The sequence below is a fragment of the Sciurus vulgaris genome (genome assembly GCF_902686455.1).
Source record: "Sciurus vulgaris genome assembly, chromosome: 4".
Taxonomy (NCBI): Eukaryota; Metazoa; Chordata; class Mammalia; order Rodentia; family Sciuridae; genus Sciurus; species Sciurus vulgaris.
The window spans coordinates 155040476-155059676 of NC_136464.1; the positions used below are offsets into that span (position 1 = coordinate 155040476).

The 19201-nt window shown below is 35.5% G+C and overlaps 1 protein-coding gene across 8 annotated transcripts in view; it reads right to left on the reverse strand.

Annotated features, from left to right (window-relative positions):
* Positions 1–401: 401 nt before the first annotated feature.
* The window catches only part of NBEA (neurobeachin), a 660252-nt gene continuing 641452 nt past the window's right edge, over positions 402–19201 (reverse strand). For all 8 annotated transcript variants that reach the window (XM_079137358.1, XM_079137357.1, XM_079137359.1 and 5 more), the window contains 7 exons: positions 18471–18542; positions 16440–16595; positions 15770–15940; positions 7617–7718; positions 5481–5677; positions 4559–4710; positions 402–2239 (listed from right to left, as the gene is read on the reverse strand). In XM_079137358.1, coding sequence (XP_078993484.1) covers positions 2149–2239; positions 4559–4710; positions 5481–5677; positions 7617–7718; positions 15770–15940; positions 16440–16595; positions 18471–18542 — 941 coding nt within the window. In that variant the 3' untranslated portion in view covers positions 402–2148. The remainder of the gene's footprint in view (positions 2240–4558; positions 4711–5480; positions 5678–7616; positions 7719–15769; positions 15941–16439; positions 16596–18470; positions 18543–19201) is intronic.

The window sequence follows — 19201 nt, forward strand, 5'->3', positions numbered from 1 at the left end:
AGGTCTCTGGGTCCCTGCCTGTGCAATGCTTGGTTGATGATGAATTTTACAAAGCATGGTTTCAAATGAACATAGCATAATTTGGTAATATTAATGCCAGGAGTTATCATATCCTTCACCAGTTAGCTTCTTTTGAGTACAATTTAAAAATAATCCCCAAAGTGAAGTATGCAGAATAAACAATGAGGGCTGCTTCCCTGTGGTCACTGTTGCCCCAAATCCCTGCCAGATGGCCAAGCAGAGCAGCTCATGTTTCAGCAAATTACAGGACCTCATTAGGACTTTATTTCATGTTCTTAGATGCTAGGCCCTTACATGAGGCAATGCTGATTCTTTAAACTCGTATGTCAACTTAATGAATGCATGTTACTGAAGGGTCCAATGAAAAGTGAAACAATCAGTGAATTCTTTGCATATTTTATTTTCTTTTTTTTTTTTTTTTTTTGATTTCCAACTCACACACATCTGGCATATTTTACATCTTTGCAATAAAACATGGTTACAATAGCTTAAGGAATTTATATATCCAAAATATTTCACCATGATCTTAAGATGAAATGAACTTGTCTTCCAGATGTTCAGTATCCTCCCAATTCTAAGCTATAAACTCAAGATATTGCTTACAGCCTGGTGATGAATAACTTAATCATTACACTGATTCCCCATAATTTCAGAGTTTCATAAATACAAACAACAATGAAGAAGGAATAATTCAGTGCTAAAACTTACTAGTACAAGGTGGATAACAAATAAGTAATCACATCAATAAATAATGATATGTTTCTGGTGCAAAGTGCCAATACAAAGAACCCATTATCTTGTTTTATCTTTTTAAATAAATGACTGCAAGTGAGTGTAAATTCTGAGAAAATTACATTCCTGTAACATGCCTCATAGCCCTACCGACACAATATGTACATCTATGACGATACAGTCACCAAATATACAAAGAAGAAACATGAATAAAGTGTATATACCCCTGGGTGTGTAACTTGATCAGTACAAGGTATGGAAAATCATTTGACAGCCATCATCTTGTATCATAAAAGATGAAGAGCCTTAGGCTAAGAATGTGGCTTTAGGTGAGAATTTCACAAGAACTTAAAAGAATAACTTCAGTTATTGTTGTAATAAAGTCCGACCTGTTATTAAAGAAACTAAGCTATTCAAGAACCAAAGAGGGAAAATTAAGTTAGCATCATTCTCCTCCCCTAATGTATACACACTAAGCCAGTGGGATGACTCTGGAAGAGATTCCCAGGTGTTGGGAAGTCATTACTATGGAACTAATGATCATGACTCCTATTTATACAATAAAAACCAGGACCTCATCCCTAAGCCCCCTTTCTGCTGTATCTTCAAATTATAAAGGGTAGGGCTGAATTTTCTTTGTATAAAGTACCAAACATGGCAAATAATGGCTTAGTATCCAAATGCTTTATGAGCAAATTTCACTTAGAAGGAATGAATTTAGATTAAAAAGTGCAAACCATATTTTGGTGAAAATGTCAAATATTACTGATAGAGCCCAAATTCAACCCTTTTGTACAAGCTGTGTCCTTGGACAGATCTTTCTGTTTCATAGAGTGAATGCACCTGTTCCATTGAGACATCAGGAGTAAAGAACATGCAAGTTGTAACTCCACAATAAAATTAAGAAACTTTTGTTCTTTATACAAGGTTTTACTTTTACAAAAGTATCCCTTTAAATAAGATGCATCTGATGTACAAAGTATCAAACGTGTTTTTTTTTTTTTTTCTCAGCTTGAAAAGAGGCTGGAAATGGGATGCAGGTTAGGTTCAAAGCTTAAACTTTGTAACAACTGAACACAAGGTTCCTCAGAATTGTCAAAAGTCTCTTGTGACACGTCCTACAACCTTTTCTCAATAAACGATATATGAAATAATTACCAAAACATCTCCTAAGTCATATAATTTACATGATACAAGCTTGCTTGGTAGCAGCTGGTGTTCAGTCCTGAAAAAACACACAAAGTAAAATGGTCGCTGGCTACGATGTACAGCTATTGCTGGGTGTGATGGGATGTACAGAGGCTGACGTGGACGAGCTTTTTCCACCAGATATTGCCTTTCCATGCCGCACTTGTGCCCTCGGCTTTAGCTTGGCTTGTGGTTCTTCATCTCTCGTCAGTATCTGTTCTGATGCTCATAATGCCACCGATTAAAATCTATATTAAAAGCTACGATGCTACCAGAAGCCATGCCAGTAATCAGAGTCCTGGAAAAGCAGAGACAGTATTTCAGAGAGGTCTGGACTCATCTGAGTGGTTGGCTGCTATTTTGTGTTTGAGGGTTTCCTGATCTCAAAATTCACTAAGTCTTTGCTTTGTGTTGAGACCGACCTAACATTTCTTTTGGGTTCATCTGAGAGAAGCCTAACCAGCCCTGCACGTTCCTGATGGCAGAGCCTTGTTGGAGAACATTAGACAACCCCACTGGAACCAGGGTTTCCAGTGTCACCTGGGCACCTACCGCCTCAGCAATCACATTCATGCTTATTCACTTCCTCCTGCCCACAATTGGCTCCTCTGAGGATTTCTGGCTTCTCTCCCCATCTTTCTGACCCTTCTTTTCTTAGTCTTCTTTAATCTCTCCACCCCTAAACTCTCGCTTCACACAGCTTCTAGGGCATGGGCTTATGCAATGGCAGCTCTTTCTGAAGCCCCAGATGCCAATTTCTCCTTGTTGATCTGGTGTCTTTGTCTACTGGATGACAGCAGGAGGCATCACAAACCCCTCAACAGTTGACATGCACCCTGAGCCACTGTCTAGCTCTTGATCTTGTGATCGTCCCTCCCCTCTCTCCCTTCTGTCTTTCAACCAGCCATCCAGCACCAAGGCTTCTTTCCTGTGACAGTTCCAGCCAGCCTCACCGCCACTGATGGGGAGCTCTAACCACCTGTCTAGCCTAAGTGTTATATAACTGTGAATTCCACCACTCATCAGATAAATGCTTCTTCAGTATTTATCCCCAATATGTGTTTACCTATCAAGTCATAATTTCTATGCATGCACTACTTTCCCAATATATCAGGCAGATTATAAAACAATACAAATGAGAATGAAATTAAAATAGAAATAGAAACCTAATCTGTATCTTAGAGACCCTTCATGGTACTGTAACTTCGAATGTGCTCTTTCATCTGCTTTCTGTTCAAGCCTGATGAATGGGTGGGTATCTTCTGAAATCTGTCCTGCCCTTTCCAGTCCTCAGAAGGACTTGATCACTTCCTTTTTCTGTAATTGTGTTCCTTTCTTTGCTCAAATTATGATTACGTGAGCTCTTTGGGATTAGTAATCTCATTGTGTATTCTTAGTGCTTTGCAGAATACTCCACCTTTCATGGTGGCAGCAAATGTTTGCAAAACAAATATGAATAGATATTTGGGAGAATATTTAAATCACTTAAGAAAACAAAATATTTCAAACACTTTAGGAACACCTATGTACATACAAATAATTACACAGTAAATTGATTCCAATTATTCCTAAATATGCACTGCAGTATTTTGGAATACTATAATAATAAATTTAAATTTTCTTTAAAAACAGGCTGGCTGCAGACCACATGTCCATTCCCCAGACTAAATTAAGTTACATTGTTTTTCCTGATGATTTCAGTACCATTTTATTGTATTGTAAAGATGTTTTGTCAAATTTATTATCTGTCTTAATATTTAAAATATTTTAAACCTATATTATAAAAAATTTTCATATAGTTGAAAAAAGGTTGATTGGCAGACTTTTCTTATTTCCATTAAATATATAGCAAAAAATGAGATAGCCCATGCTAATTTAATATTATAGGGTTCTAGCCTATTTTTTAAATTTAGAAATGTTAGACTCATTATATTCTTCATATTCTTTTCACTTCATAATAAGCACAAAGATGAATTTTAGGAAATAATAAAATATTGTGAAAGTGAGGTTAAGACCACAGAACATCATGCTCATTAATTCATATTCCTGCAAACTCTTTCCATGAAAGGATTAAAGTATTTTAGGGGAATATATAAAATATAACAAAATAACATAAATGAGAAACAGGTGAGTAAGAACAAGGGGGTGAGTTGGATTGTTTTAGATAATGAGGGAGCACCTTGAATTTTTTAAAAGGGGGACAGTTACAGCTAGAGTCTATGCTATGCATTTTGATTAGTTAAAAGCAGGCCTTACCTTGAAGCCAACCTCTGCTAAAAAATGTTTCTTTTACATCATCTTTCTTAGCCAGGGAAACTGTTTAGGATGAGGTGAGGATCTGAGAACAGAGACACTGCGGGAATAAGTTCTACATTGGCGTAGGCCCTTAAGATGTGCTGATTTCTTCAACAAACCCATTTCTGGTGTTTCTCCTTATTTTCTCCTTATCAGAATCCTTCTTAGAGTACTTACTCCTCCTCTCATCTTACACTTTCCTGTGCTAGTCCTTCTTCTATCTGGACACTGGGATCTTATTCTAGCACCTTCCACCCTGGGTAGAATGCCCAGCTTTCCATGGCAGTTCTCAGTGATCACACTCATCCCTGACGTGGCTCACCTCTGGTCATGGGACAAGTCCATTGCTCTAATGCCAGCATCACAACCGGGGTAAATGTAGAGCTGCTTGAAGTCACAGGCCTGCCAGACCTCCACCACACCATTGTCCCCTCCAGTCACTAGGTTCTGGCCATCGCTGCTCAGGAGAATGGCCTTCAGAAAAAGGCAGAAAACCACACATTTCTTTCCATTTTTTCACAATCACTGGTCAATACTGAAAAGCACATAGTCTATTCCCTTATAACAATTATCTTCTTTTAGCAAGTTGTTCAAGCTTTCTAAAAGCTAAGCCACAGAATTTTCAGTCTGGAATTTGTCAAAGTTCTTACATAGACAAAGGATCTTATTAAAACCAGTTTAAGTTACAAAATTATGGAAGTCCCAAAGAGAATATTATTCATCTAATTTAGGAAGAACTTGAGAATTAAGTAACTTGATGTTTTGTTAAATTCCAAATGTCTAGATTTTAGAACAAATGACAGAAGCATATTTCAAAATGGTTTTTAATATTGATAAACCAACAATTATAATTCATTTGTGAATGGAGGGCAAGTGGGTACTTGTCATTTGGTTTAGGATTGTAAAGACAGGATTTTTCAACAATAAATGTGCATTTACTATTGTGAGGGTACAGTGTAGAAACAATTACTTGAAGTAAAAGGAACTTAAAAAAAAAATCTCCTTAAGGTCCTACCCTCTAATCAAACAATAGCTATTGTCCCTGATGTCTAATTCACTGAGTTAATTACCTGGGACTAAAGGATTCTGGGGTTTGTTCAATGTATCAATCTACATGAATTTATGTACTTTCTAAACTAGAACACATTAATATGGATGCCACAGAAGTTCTATTATGAATATAAAACACCTAATTTTTAATCTTTTGGCTTCTATCCTTTTTAGCACTGAACATGCAGATTTACCCGTGTTGAATCATTGATCTCCATTTGAGCCAGAAGTTTCCCATTAATGCTGAAATTGCTGAATCGGCCTCGTTCGTAGTATATGATACAGTGACCTTCGCTGGATACAGAAATCAAGCGTGGGAACAAGCAGTTTTCTGGTCCTTCAAGGGCTCGCAGCAAATCTCCAGTGATGGTGTGGACAAGGCAAGGACCCTCTGCAGAGTGGGGATACCAACGTCCGTGGTCAGTTAGGGATGCCAGATCGTATGCCGACTTTTACCAAACTGAAAACCTTACCTGGGCAGTACTTAGATTTGTTCCAAGAAGACAGAAGAGGAAAGGGGTTTGCTGGCCAGAGCCAAGCACTGAGCTTAGATTTGAAGAAAGCAAACAGTAACTGTTTAATAACACACACACACACACACACACACACACACACACACACACACAATCTACAATGCCCTTCACTTTTTATGGTTAACACTTGTATTTTGGGGTAAACACTTTGTCTTTTCCTTTGTCAGGGAATATTCATAATAAAAGGACAAAGTTCATAAATTAGGTGAAGAAGATCGTATTTCCCAGAACGTTATTCCTAATGTGCTTTCAATATCTTCCTGAAAGTCTGAGAATTATCATAACAGTTGTTAGTCATCTTGAGTGGCATCAAAGTTTTAAAGCTGTAACTACATAAATCATATTAAGCCAAGTAAGTTTTACAACTTTCTGTAGTCTATACCTATACATGAAATGTAAAAGCAAAATTAAGAAGTTAATTCAGACTACAGAAGCACTTTTGTCTTTAAATAAATTTACAGCAAGGCAAGATTATAAAAGGAGTGGCCTAATTGCTTTTTGCCCTTGTAGAAATTGTGTTAAGATTAAAAACCCACTAGTCAAATTCATGAAAATAACTGCTTGATGTAGTTTAGTACTTACTGTCTGCCCCCTTTTTCACACAAAACAAAACAAAACAAAGGAGCTGGCAAAAATATGTGGATGAATTATATTTTTATTTTCAATCAATTAATGAAATTGTGTTAAGATTAAAAACCCACTAGTCAAATTCATGAAAATAACTGCTTGATGTAGTTTAGTACTTACTGTCTGCCTCCTTTTTCACACAAAACAAAACAAAACAAAGGAGCTGGCAAAAATATGTGGATGAATTATATTTTTATTTTCAATCAATTAATTTGAACAGACATAATTACAAAGTAAGTGACATTATTAAAATATACTTAATTTTTTCCTGATTAGTAAAGTATGAACTACTGAAAATTAGGGGAAAAAAATTAAAAACAGCAATCAGTCACCTCTAATGCTTTCTGCCTATAGAAAACTAATATGTTTTTTCCTACATATGTTACTTTCTTTGTTATCTACTCTTTCATACTAAGATGTGAAAATAAAAACATGATTGTTGGCCTTTCCACTATATTCATTCTCCATAATGCAGCCAGAATTACTGCCAAATCTGATCATCCCATGACTTTGACTAAAACCTTTAATGATGGTCCACCAAATTGAAAGTAAAAAATGTAAACCTTTGTGCTATGGCGGCTCCCGCCTCTTCAGCTTCCTCTCCTTGACTCTGCCACACCCTCTCACACTCCTGCCATATTGGTCTTTTTTTCTTTCAAACATCAGGCTATCTGAGTCAAAACTGGGACCCAGGTTTCCTGATTATTTTTTTCCCCAAAATGATACTTCTTCTCCAAAGAGATAAAAGAACCCCATATAATCGTGTTTCCTTTCCACCAACCTCTACCACAGGCCTGTCTTGTAAAGTAAGGGTCCTGCAGAGGAAGGTGGATCCAAGCCCAACCTGATCCCACAAAGCCCCCCATTGCATCAGGGATTGTTCCCTTTGTCTTTTAAATGTCCTTTTTAATTGCATCTCATGGATGTATTGCAATTGAATTTACCAGTGTTGTGGTTAGAATGGCTGGTGACCACGAATACCACGTAAACTTTTTACATATTTCATATTAGTAGTAGTAAATGCTAATAATAAAGCTTAACAGCTACAAAGAACCTAGGGACTTCATTTGTCTACAGAGAGTCTCCTGGAAGAAATAAACCATGTAAGTCACAGCTTTGAGAAAAAGGTACATTTTCTAAAGAGTTAAAATGAAAGAAATGACTTCTTACCTTTAGCACCACTAATAACGAGTCCAAGTTCTGCACAGACAGAAACACAGACAACTTCATGGTCATGGCCTGTGAGAACAGCTCTTGGTGCAGGATAGTCACCTGTAGGAAAACAGCAGCAGTGAGTCACTACAGACAATGGCAAACATAAAGAGCTCCATCATAAAATCCAACCTTATATAAGACAATCACCAATGATCATTAAGGACCCCAGCCAGTGACTTCACCTTTCTGAGATTTCCTCATCTGTGAAAAAATTACTGTACCTACTACCTGATCACCAGCCTCCAATAGAGGCTATGTAAATGACAGGATACATGAACATATGTGCTGCAAACACTACTACAGTGGTACAGTGATCCTTTTCCTCCTGATTATTGTTGTGAAACAATTACTGTGCCTGGCAAGGCATCTACATGTGTTAATCTCATTTAATTATGGTAACATCTGTATGGGGTTAGGTACTATTATTATCCCCATTTCATACCTTGTAGTGCCAAGGCTTTGAAGGCTATTCAAGTTTCCAAGTTCATATATTTAGCAAGTGCTGAATTTGATCCAGAACTTTTTTATTATTATTATTTTTTAATTTTTTTACAGACTACATTTTGATTCATTGTACACAAATGGGGTACATCATTTCATTTCCATGGTTGTGCATGATGTAGATTCATACCATTCGTGTAATCATACATGTACATATAGTAATGATGTCTGTCTCATTCCACCATTTTTCACACACCTCTCCCTCTCATTTCCTTCTACATAATCCAAAGTTCCTCCATTCTTCTCTCACTCCCCACACCTCTAATTCTGAAATCCATGCTCTTACCCAGAGAAAAATTTTCCCTAAAATCTCCAAGAAAACAAGCAGAGGTGCTTTGCTTTGGGGTAGAGGAGGTAGGAAAGGGACTGTGGGGAAAGTAGTGATGGAAAGAAGAAATAATTATATTAATTCTGTACTTTGCTGGTGCAAACCTAGCTAGAAAGTATTTCATTTTAAGTGACCAGTTTCGTCAACCATTATTTTATTCTCCCTGAAAAGGCATGTTGTAACTTGGTCTCGTAACTGAAACTCTTTATAATTCTTTGTATTTCTCAATCTAGTGGATATTTTCTTGAGGGTAAGAAGTTCTATGAAAAATTTTAAGTTTCAGATTTGCATTTTTTTGTAAAATATCAAATAAAATAAAATTTTAAAATCTTCTAAAAATTGTATATATTTGAGATGTACAATGTGATGGTTTGATGTATGTATGCATTACCACAATCCAAAAAAATTCCTTGTATGTTATATGCTTTTTAAAGTAGAAAACACATTTTTAAAAGGTTTCTGTCTGATTTGGAGAGCTAAATTTTTTTTCATTTTAATTTTCTCAGATCATCTGAATAAATGGTGGAACTTAGATATTAAGGGATATTATTTATGTGTCCTGAAAGCATGGTATCCTTTCAAAGAGGTCCAGCTTCAGCTGGGGAAAAGTAAATAAAATAATTCTAGGATTTTTGAGTTGGGAAATCTGCAGTAAGAAGAAAGCATATTCCTGTGCCAGGGACGTATGTCACACACTCCAACAATTCCTTGAAATCTCAGGAATATTCTGTCACTGTCACATCACCATTGATGGATGTAGCTAAAGGTTAAAGGGCTGAGTGCAGAGGGAGGTACAGGTGAGATCTCCCCTCTAAGGACCACAGTGCCACCGCCCTCATCCTGGCTCATTTTCTCAACAGAAGAGCTGTCTGTGATGGAATGGATATGAATGATAAGGAACAAGCACATCTGATTTTGAGATTCCTCACAGGCAAGCATTTGGAAATTCCACTTATAAAAGGCTTAAGATAAACAGAATCCATCTCATTTTTATGAAGTCATTTCAAAATTCTTGAAATAGTTAAGAAAATAAACAGATATTAGATGCTGCTATTCACAGAGAACTGACAAGGGAGAAATTTTTCAGGGAGATGTGCTATGGCTTTTAGAGAGATGGTCAAAGTAAAAATTACTCATGGTTCTCATTTAAACCTGAGATGTGGGCTATTAATATGCAGGGGAAGCTTTGGTCCTTATGAATAGCTAAACAGGAACAATGGATTCTCCAAGACCTATACTTCTCAGGGCCATTCTGCTGGAGTTGGAGGACAAACCTCTAGGTGACATGTCATTCAGATTCTATTTCTACCTTCCAACTCATTGCAGAATCATGGTAGAAGCTATTTTCATTTATTTTATACTTACATAAAATATGATAGATTTTTAATTACAATTCCAGAATCAGGGAATCAGTTGGTTTCATTGCTATTGTGATTTCAAGATTTGTTTCAAAATGGTATGTTAGAAATTTGCTGGCATATCTGAGAATAGTGTAAAAGTCTCCATATCAGGATATTGAGTCCTCAGCTACATGCAGGGCTGCCATAGGGGCTTGGTCCAAGTCCCCAATATAGCTGGGCCCATAGTTGCCAAGGTTAAAGGAAACACAAATGAAAATAGTACCCGGGTTGGAAAATGTCACTTGGTCCACATTGTGGTTTCCTTTGATTACATACTCAGAGTACTCAATGAAGAATAGAAGATGGACATGCTAAATCTATTTATTAATTTACACTAAGTTCCTTTTTCTCTTTCCACATGACACTGACTGCATTTTGTTCTGGGCACCATAGGACAGGACAAATCTCATTCCCTGAAGTCCTGAACCTGGATTTGGTCACAATTCATTGTTTATCCTTCCTGCACCTTCCAAAAACAACCAAATGAAATAATCTACCTGCCTGGTCTGTGCACTGAAGCTATCTGATCAGAGAACAAATTAGTCACTCTTGTGTTTATATTACTTCCAAACTGGGTCAAAGACCTTTCTTGAAGCCTCAGGTTGGTGAAAAGAAAGGAAAAGCAGAGACTAAGTGGAAAGAAGACCCCTTTCCAATGACAAAACTTAAATGTCTCTAGATGTTAGACTGAGGGAATGGGACACTGAGTGGTCTACTGCATCCCTGCCTGGGCTGGGATGTTCCATTACATACATGGCCTTGTGACCCTCAGAAAGTACTGTGAGGTGAGAATCACACATCTGACTGTGTTTCCTGTAATACCTAATGAAAAGACTAAAGAACTAAAATTTATTAAACCCTAGATAACATTTCTGAAAGTGATACGAACTTGTCTAATATGTATAAATATAAATACACTTTAAAAATATCTCTGGGCTAGTCTTTGTCCAGCTCTCATCTCCTATAATACCACTGGCTAGTGGCAGTTGTGGAACTGGGCACAGGACAGTCTTTTTAAAGAAGGCTGGATGCAAACAAAGAGAGGGATGTGATTTAGCAGATGTTTCATGACAGGCTGTGGCTGGTGGGAGGGTCAGCGTCCGGAGTTGAGTCCTCTACAATGGGAGCCCAGGAAGGTACATGTGCACAGCTGGACACTCCTTTTCAACTGGCTTCTCATTTTATAGTCTGCATAATGCCTGCGTAGGAGCTAAAAGATCTGTGTTTAAAAGGTGGAGTAGAATAGCACATAATAGTGTCTTATACATATTACTCTGTGAATCTTTGTAGATTTGATTTGAAGAGTAAATTCCCTTTCAAAGTTTCATATTGCTATGATTTTTAAAATTTCATATATATGTATTGTCAAGTTCTCTATAAAGCACTTTATATATGGTATACACACTTAAATTACATATTTTAAAAGCTGATTGGTTTTGAGCTGAAGTCCCAAGGTATTTTCAGTGCCTATTGAAGAGACAACAATGTTAACTTGCCCCTCTTGTGACTATCTTGTTGGAAGCTACAGCATGTAATGAGAAATGTCAAGTCCCAAGATCAATGAAGTTTTGGACCCTAGGGATTCAACAGGAATAGCATTGATCCTTTTAAAGAACACCAGTCAGAGATGGGTTGTAATATATTGCAAAGAGGGGCTCCAGAGGATAAGCGGCCAAGTCCAAGCTACCTGCCTGACAAAAAATTCAATCAGCTTTTAGCACAAATTGCCTGCTTGCTCTGCTTTCTTTCATGCAGGAGGCTGTTTCCAATTAAAGTGCGCAAATTAATTTTATCACTTCCAAATTAGTTTTAAGTTTGTGTAAGTCTGTTTCAGATGAAAGCATCTGTCCCTCACATCTTTGCAATTCTGCTATCTAGTTAGGGACCTATTTAAAATTTCAAGATAATTTTCTATGTTCAAAGTCACAAATTAAAAAAAAAACCCCAGTATTATTAGTATAAAATACACTAATAAAACAATTATTATATAACTGTGCCACATAGTAGGTAGTCTTTGTTTCTTTTATGGTCTGAAACTCTGTGTAATAATTTACTTACAAAATTCATTTCTTTGTGATACATTCCTTCAAATGGTAAAAATAATTACAAAAGGTTAATATTTTTAAGATGTCTAAATTAGTCACAACAATATATGTGACACAATGAATCCATCGATTCTTTCTATATCTACCTAAAAATATAAACATTGCTGTTTTTTTTTCCTTTGGAATTAATAGAGCTGCCCATTACAATGTAATAGTGACACTATAAAAGAAACAAATATATTAGACCCACTTGATTTTATCTTGAGATTTCAGTGATGTGCACATAAAGTTAGATGATAAATCCTATCATTTCATGGTGGTATGATGAACAAGTATGATTTGACCTCTCTGCCATACAAAGTGAGTCAGTGTCTACAACAAGACCAATCCCTGAATTATAACAGCTTCTAATATTATGTTTCCTACTAGGAGTTCCCCGGCTTCATGTTTAGGTTAATACATACAACCTCCAAAACCTAAGGGCATTGTGTCACACACGTTAATATGAATTTAGACATAACTAGCTTTTTGCTTTTGTGTAGCAATACATTATAAGACAGAAAATACATATAGACTGATTCTCTGGTGTGTGAATTGGTATCTAGAGTAGATTAAACTGGAGGAGAAAAAAAGCTTTTTTCTTTCATACTGCAAGTTTTCTGATGGCAACAATTATGTATGTACAGATATGACAGTCAAATCAGTGTGTGCTGTGACTGCCTTTAAAAAAAAGTGAATTGACCAATATGTTTAGTTGTTCTAGACAGACACATGTATATTATTATAGTGGCTGGTCATTTTAGACAAGTGAGTTGTAAATCAGTCAATTCAAATAATAAATCTGCTTTATTTTATTTTACTCTTATGATTATCCTCATGGCAAAAAGTTGGAACCAGCTTTTTTACATAATCATCAATTTGTATGTAAGATGTAATATGAAGTATTTTTGGATGGTCAAAGTATTTATGGTACAAAATATTATCTGTTAAAATTAATGATTCATGTAATAAATACACAATGTACTTAAAATATTCAAAGAGGAAAAGAAGTTCTGTGATCATCATAATATAGATTCTTATAAACTCCAGATCAGGAACTTTGACCATCCAGCATTTCCAGCTGCTACGAGAGTGTCAGGCATATAGTTGTTTAATACATATTTGTTGCTTGACTCATACTGTAGGTGCTCATCCTGTTTACTACAGAAGAACATTTTTCTCCCGTATACTGAGCATAATGGAAGCCATACTACCTATCTCCATGTTAAATATCCAATAAAGATTTGACAGGGTAGATTTTATGGAAATGGTGTAGTTTCATAAGACAAGACTGTTTGACCAAAAACTAAATTCTTAGAGTTAAAGGCAATACTGAAAAATATATATTGATAATCTCTATAAACTTCTGAAGAATAATCTTACTCTTATTTAATGCTTAAATAAAACACTATTTTTAACAAATATAATAACCACAATTTTTTTCTTAAGGGCTAATAGAAACATTTTGTATTCACAGAGCTTCTGTCCTATGGAACTTAAAACATTTCAAATATGATTATATTTAACTTTTCCTGCTAATTGATTATCAAAAGCTACAGTCCATAGTCAATTTTGTCTTTTGATTAAAAGATCATTAGAAAGTAAAGTAGTACATTTAATTACTATAATTTAACACTTTTCTTTAAAGTTCTTTACCTAAAATATCCTATGTCTGTTATCAGAAGGCAGCATTTATTAAATGAATCTTCATTTTGGAAATAATATTTGTTTTCACTTCTGAGCCTCATTTTCAAATATACTTAAAACTCTTACCTTGCTTCTTTTGAAATTTTTCCTAATAACTTTTGTTTATATATATATATATATATATATATATACATATATATATATGATGCTACCCAGATCTGATGCTTCATTAAATATTTTTAAGTAATGCTACCTTATTATGTAAATAAACAAAATTTAGAAATATGTAAAAGTACATTTAGATAAGATGCATGTGATAACACACCATGCTTGAGAATAAAAGTCATCATCAGTAGGTCAATGATGACTCAGCAATACTCACACACATGTACACACAGGCACACTAGAATCTGTCCACAGATAAAATTTTTTAAGGGCAAGATTTTAGAAGAGTAAATAGGATGCTGACTTATTAGTATTTATAAGATTCTCATTGGCAACTGATTGTTTGAACAGGTTAGAAATCAAGTAACACTGAATACTTCTTCCCCCCTCAAATCAATATTGTACATTCCTTCGCAATTTACTTATATGTGAATTGAAACTTAGGTTTAACACACACTTTTCCCCACACTCTATGCCAAGAGATATACATTATTTCACAACATGCTTTCAGTTTTTTCATCCACTTTTCTTCAACTCTAGCATTAAGAATAAAACTTCCCATATCATTTGGTCATCTAGTTTAATCTTCCAGTAATTTCTTAATTGCATATATTTGCATATTCTCTCCTATACTATGAGGGGGTCTTTGTTCCTGTCCATCAAAAGTCATCCACTATTTTTGCAGGGTTCTTGTCAAAATGCATATGCATTGGGGGAAGGAGTGAGACTTGAATGGCACATGTTTCATTCCTCTCCTTCCCCAGTTATCTCATAGGTGGAACTGACCAGGGTAGAGACCCTAAGCCACGCAGCTAAAACATGGCATCTTGTAGAATTCATATCTACTCTTACAGTATTTCAGCTGCAAATACACAGGACTCCTGGGAAATTCTTACCTCTGTTGTCACAGATATTCCCTAAACTCATGTTTGAGCAATGTTTAAGTTGTGACTTATGTATGAATTACAATTCCAATAATCTTGCCATAGGTACTTTCCATTCTTGACACTTCACAGAAACCATTCTGTGTTTTACAGGAAACACATATATTTGAACTATCAAAAGCTTGGCAATTAAAAAGCAATAATTATTCCTAGGTAGTCTAGCATTTCTATCATTTAACAATATTTACTGGAGGAGAGCCAGTGGCATAATCCATTAGCATGTGGTCCTTACAAGACAATATTTCCTGGAAACCTCTGATATATGTCACTATGCCAGGACCTTGAAATAGCCATGATCTACTTCAGTGTTTCCTCAAGACAACAGTGCCAAGGACTAAGTCCTACTCTTACATGAACAAAACATTCCATGACAAAATAAGTTTGAAAAACTGTGGGCTAAACAAAAGTCAACAGAGATATTTGTGTAAGTCCCTCAGAGCTTACACAAAAAGAGTACATCCAGTGCTTCCCCAAATTATCTTACTAGGGATTCTTCTTTTCCAACAGGACCTGTTAGGGAGCACTGCTGTATAAAAAACAACTTGAGCAGTCATCCCAAGTAGTTAACAGTCTTACTCTTTGCATCCCTAGTGCCTAATCTGAAGGGGTCATCCAATCATTATTTGTAAATGAACAAATGGAGACATTTTCTGTACTACATGGTAGAAAGTAGTAAATTCATTGACAGAGCCACAAATAAAATCTTAGGAAAATCCATAGAATGGATAGATAAAAGAAAGTGAGCAAAATCATGAGGCTTGGTGGACCAGATGAAGTTTCTGAAGTGAGTGGATGTCTAGACACTGAATGACAAACAGGTCAGTGGGAAGGATCTGGGAGTTTTCCCAGGCTGAAAGTGCTAGTATTTGCACACTTTTATACTCTGAACAGAGCTACATTCCAATAAAGATTTCTGCCACTTAAATTTTCATGTTTTAAAATTTTACAGTCTCAGAAAACCCTTTTTGGGAACATCAAAAACACAAAATACATTTAATCAATCCATAGCCTGACAGGATAATTTTAGACAAATACTTACTGCTATTGGGGTTGTCTCCTATGATATGGTGCCGCCCACTCCAGTACCAGAGAAGCAAGGTGGCATCTCGCGACCCAGACACGATGTAGCAGTCCCCTCCAATATAAGACTCCGACCGGGCCAGGCATGTTACCACATCCCAGTGGCCAAAGACAATCTGAGTCAATTTCCCTGCAGCACAGAAATGACAGGTTTCCTTAACTACTCTTTTTCTTCAGATGGTAATAGCTCAGCTTTATTTCACTAAATCTTTGTGAAGTGAATCTATAGACCTCTGAATCTAGCTATAATTCTTATTTCTGAAAACTGACACAAGAATGATACTTGGAATTTTTAAGAAATGATCTTACAAAATAACAATCATGATTTTTCTCCTCATGATTTGAGTCAGACTAAAGGGAGTTTTAAGATCGTTCACTGGATATGAACTTGGAGAAGGAGACAATAATCGCGTTTGTCATACAAATTCAGGGATAATGCTAAGGTTAAGAATGGATGTGTTAAAACTAGTTATTTAGCTTATAATGTGAACCTCTAATTTAAATCCTGACCACTGATTCAAAACTGGTGAATGATGGAAATAGATAATATTTAGTATAATTTCATGTAAACTTTGATTTTCAGCAATAGTCATTTTAAAGTGAACAAGATATTTTGTAGTTAAGATTACCTGTTTCTGTAGAATAAACTCTGAAGCTTTTATCCCAGAATCCACAGATAAGAATATAGCGATTATCTGCTGTGACCACGAAACAATGTGCATTGATTTGTATACTCTGGTCCACAAGGTCTGTGATCTGCCGCTTATTCACACCAGAGTTATTGGCTAAAAATAAATAGAATTTAAAGAAGTGTTTCAAAGAATTTTACCAAGTACTCAGAGGGGACAAAAATAGTTTTATGCTTCATGTATCTAGAAATAGATTTTTAAAACAACAAGATTATTATGACTCTGACATTTTCTCTTGAGGAATATAAATTTCCTTAGTAGCAGGGATTATTTAGGAACCATGTTATATATTTAAAAACTATTCCAGAAATGTTTAAGTTCTTCCTCCACTGATAAATAAGAACAGTATGAAGAAATCAAGACAATGAATTTAAAACATAATAAAAATATTTAAGTGTATTTAATTCTCTAGATGGTTGCTGTGCACAAGTTCATTAGTGTCCAATAAGAACCAAATGAAGGATAAATATAATATGAAGAATGGTATATAAGAAAAAATGTCCTAACATTTGCCAATCTGTCATTTTTTGATGGCATTTACAATTCATGTGAAGAGAAGAAGGTAGAGATCTGAGGAAGGGATTTTGTTGTGTGGGAAGCCCCACAGGGAGCTTTAGGTCAGCAGCTCTAAAGACCTGGATTGTCAACAAACAGAAGGCCTTTCTAGAATGGGCTGGCAGGGAGGAGAGGAATAAAAAAGATGGGAGAGAGATCAGGGAGCAAAGAGACAGGCAAAGAATGAGTGTACAGCACTGGGATTGAATCTGAATAAAGTCAGGAACTCGGAGACACATCTGATTTCCCAAGTGCCTGTCTGGATGCCAGCCTGTCCCTTACGCTACACCATCCTTTCAGGAGAAATCCCCAGGCTGAATTCTTAAACAGAAAATGCAGATGTAGAAGGTCACCACCACCATCACTCTCTAACACCAATTAAATCTAAGTGCTACTATTTGTAGATTTCTACAAATAGTAATTACTAGGGAAGGTAAGCAATAAAAGAAGAATTACATTTTAAAAAGACAGTAAGGGAAAAAGCAACCAAAGGTCCCGGATTGCTGGAAAACTATATAATTGGTCTTAGAAAAATTAGAGTTATTAAATTTTCCATGGTTACATACTAGCTGTATAATTCATTGTCAATGTCTGTTGGACAGAGGAATAGATAGCTAGACTCTAAAAATACTCCTAGTCCTGAACCTTGTGTCCTCCCCAAGATACATAAATGTCATTTTATATCTTGTTATATGTAATGAACAGAAATGGCCCTATTCTTTTAGTTGAAAGACAAAAACTGAATTATTACAAGAATAAAACAATAAATTGTATGTAGCTCAATAATTTTTCATAACATCTTTAGGTCTTTTTCCTATTTTAATTTTCTAAATGATTCCAGAGGATATGCAGAATTAACATTATTATAAACTATCTCACATATATGAAACTGAGAGTCATAGAAAGATTAAAGGCTTGCTCTGGATTATATGGCTAGTAAGTATATGTAATTATTTGAAAATATTTTAAATATCTGCCACAAGTACTATGGCTACATGAGTTTGCAATTCATGAAATATTTACTTTAAAAAATGTTTAGCACTATTGCATAGAGACTTCTAGAAAAGATGTTCTTTAGTATTAAGTTTTCTCTGTAAATCTTTATATTTTAAATAATATACAATTTTTAAGAATAGTTTAGGCTGAAACAAAGGACAATCTATAATTATTTGTTTTGTTTATAATCAACTTAAATGACCTCCTAAAATACCAAGACAATGTTACAAACAATTGCTTTAATACCAAAGTTTTTAAATGGTATGTTATGATTTACACAGCTCCTTCATGGTAATATGATGCTATGTGCACATAAATTTTGTAGCAGAAAAAATATTTTTAACCATCTTTTTTGAAAAATAATTACATAACAATCTGTGGAGAGTATCTATGAAAATTTATTTTTGTTTGTTAGCATACCAATCAATGGGTCCATTTCAATGGGAAGATGATGGGCTTGATCCAAGGAGTAACCTGGAGCTCCTCTGAGGCCTAAAGGTTTAAAAAGAAAGAGAAAAACTCTCATGAAATTATCAGAAAAGAATTTCCTAACAAGCTGTGTTTTATGATGACTACACAAAATATACATTTGTTTAAAAACCGTGGTAAATTATTTTAAGAATGATTTAGACATATTGTGTGATTTTGTAGGTAGTATCAAAAAAGACAACATTACCCTGTGTACATGTATGATTACATGAATGGTATGAATCTACATTGTATACAACAATAGAAACGAAATGATGTACCCCATTTGTGTACAATGAATCAAAATGTAGTCTGTAAAAAATTAAAAGCTAAATAAAAAAAAAGTCATTATAACACAGACTTTGGGTTTCCATTTAAGATAGAGAAAGCTGTAAAGACTGATGAGAAAAAGCTGGATGAAACACAGGAACATGACATTTCTTGAACCCATCAGGAAGCCAGGGTTATCAGGCAACCAGAGTCTGAAATCAGAGAAAAGGCCAGACAACCAATCTGGATGATGTGAGCATGGGCTCCCCTGGGACAGGGTAGGGTGGAAGCTGGGGAGCCCACCCAAGCAGGGCCTCTCTTAACATATGACTATTGAAAGTATGAAATTAGGTCACAGCACACCTAAAATCTTAATATCACTAATATAATTTTTTCGGGGGTACTGGAGATTG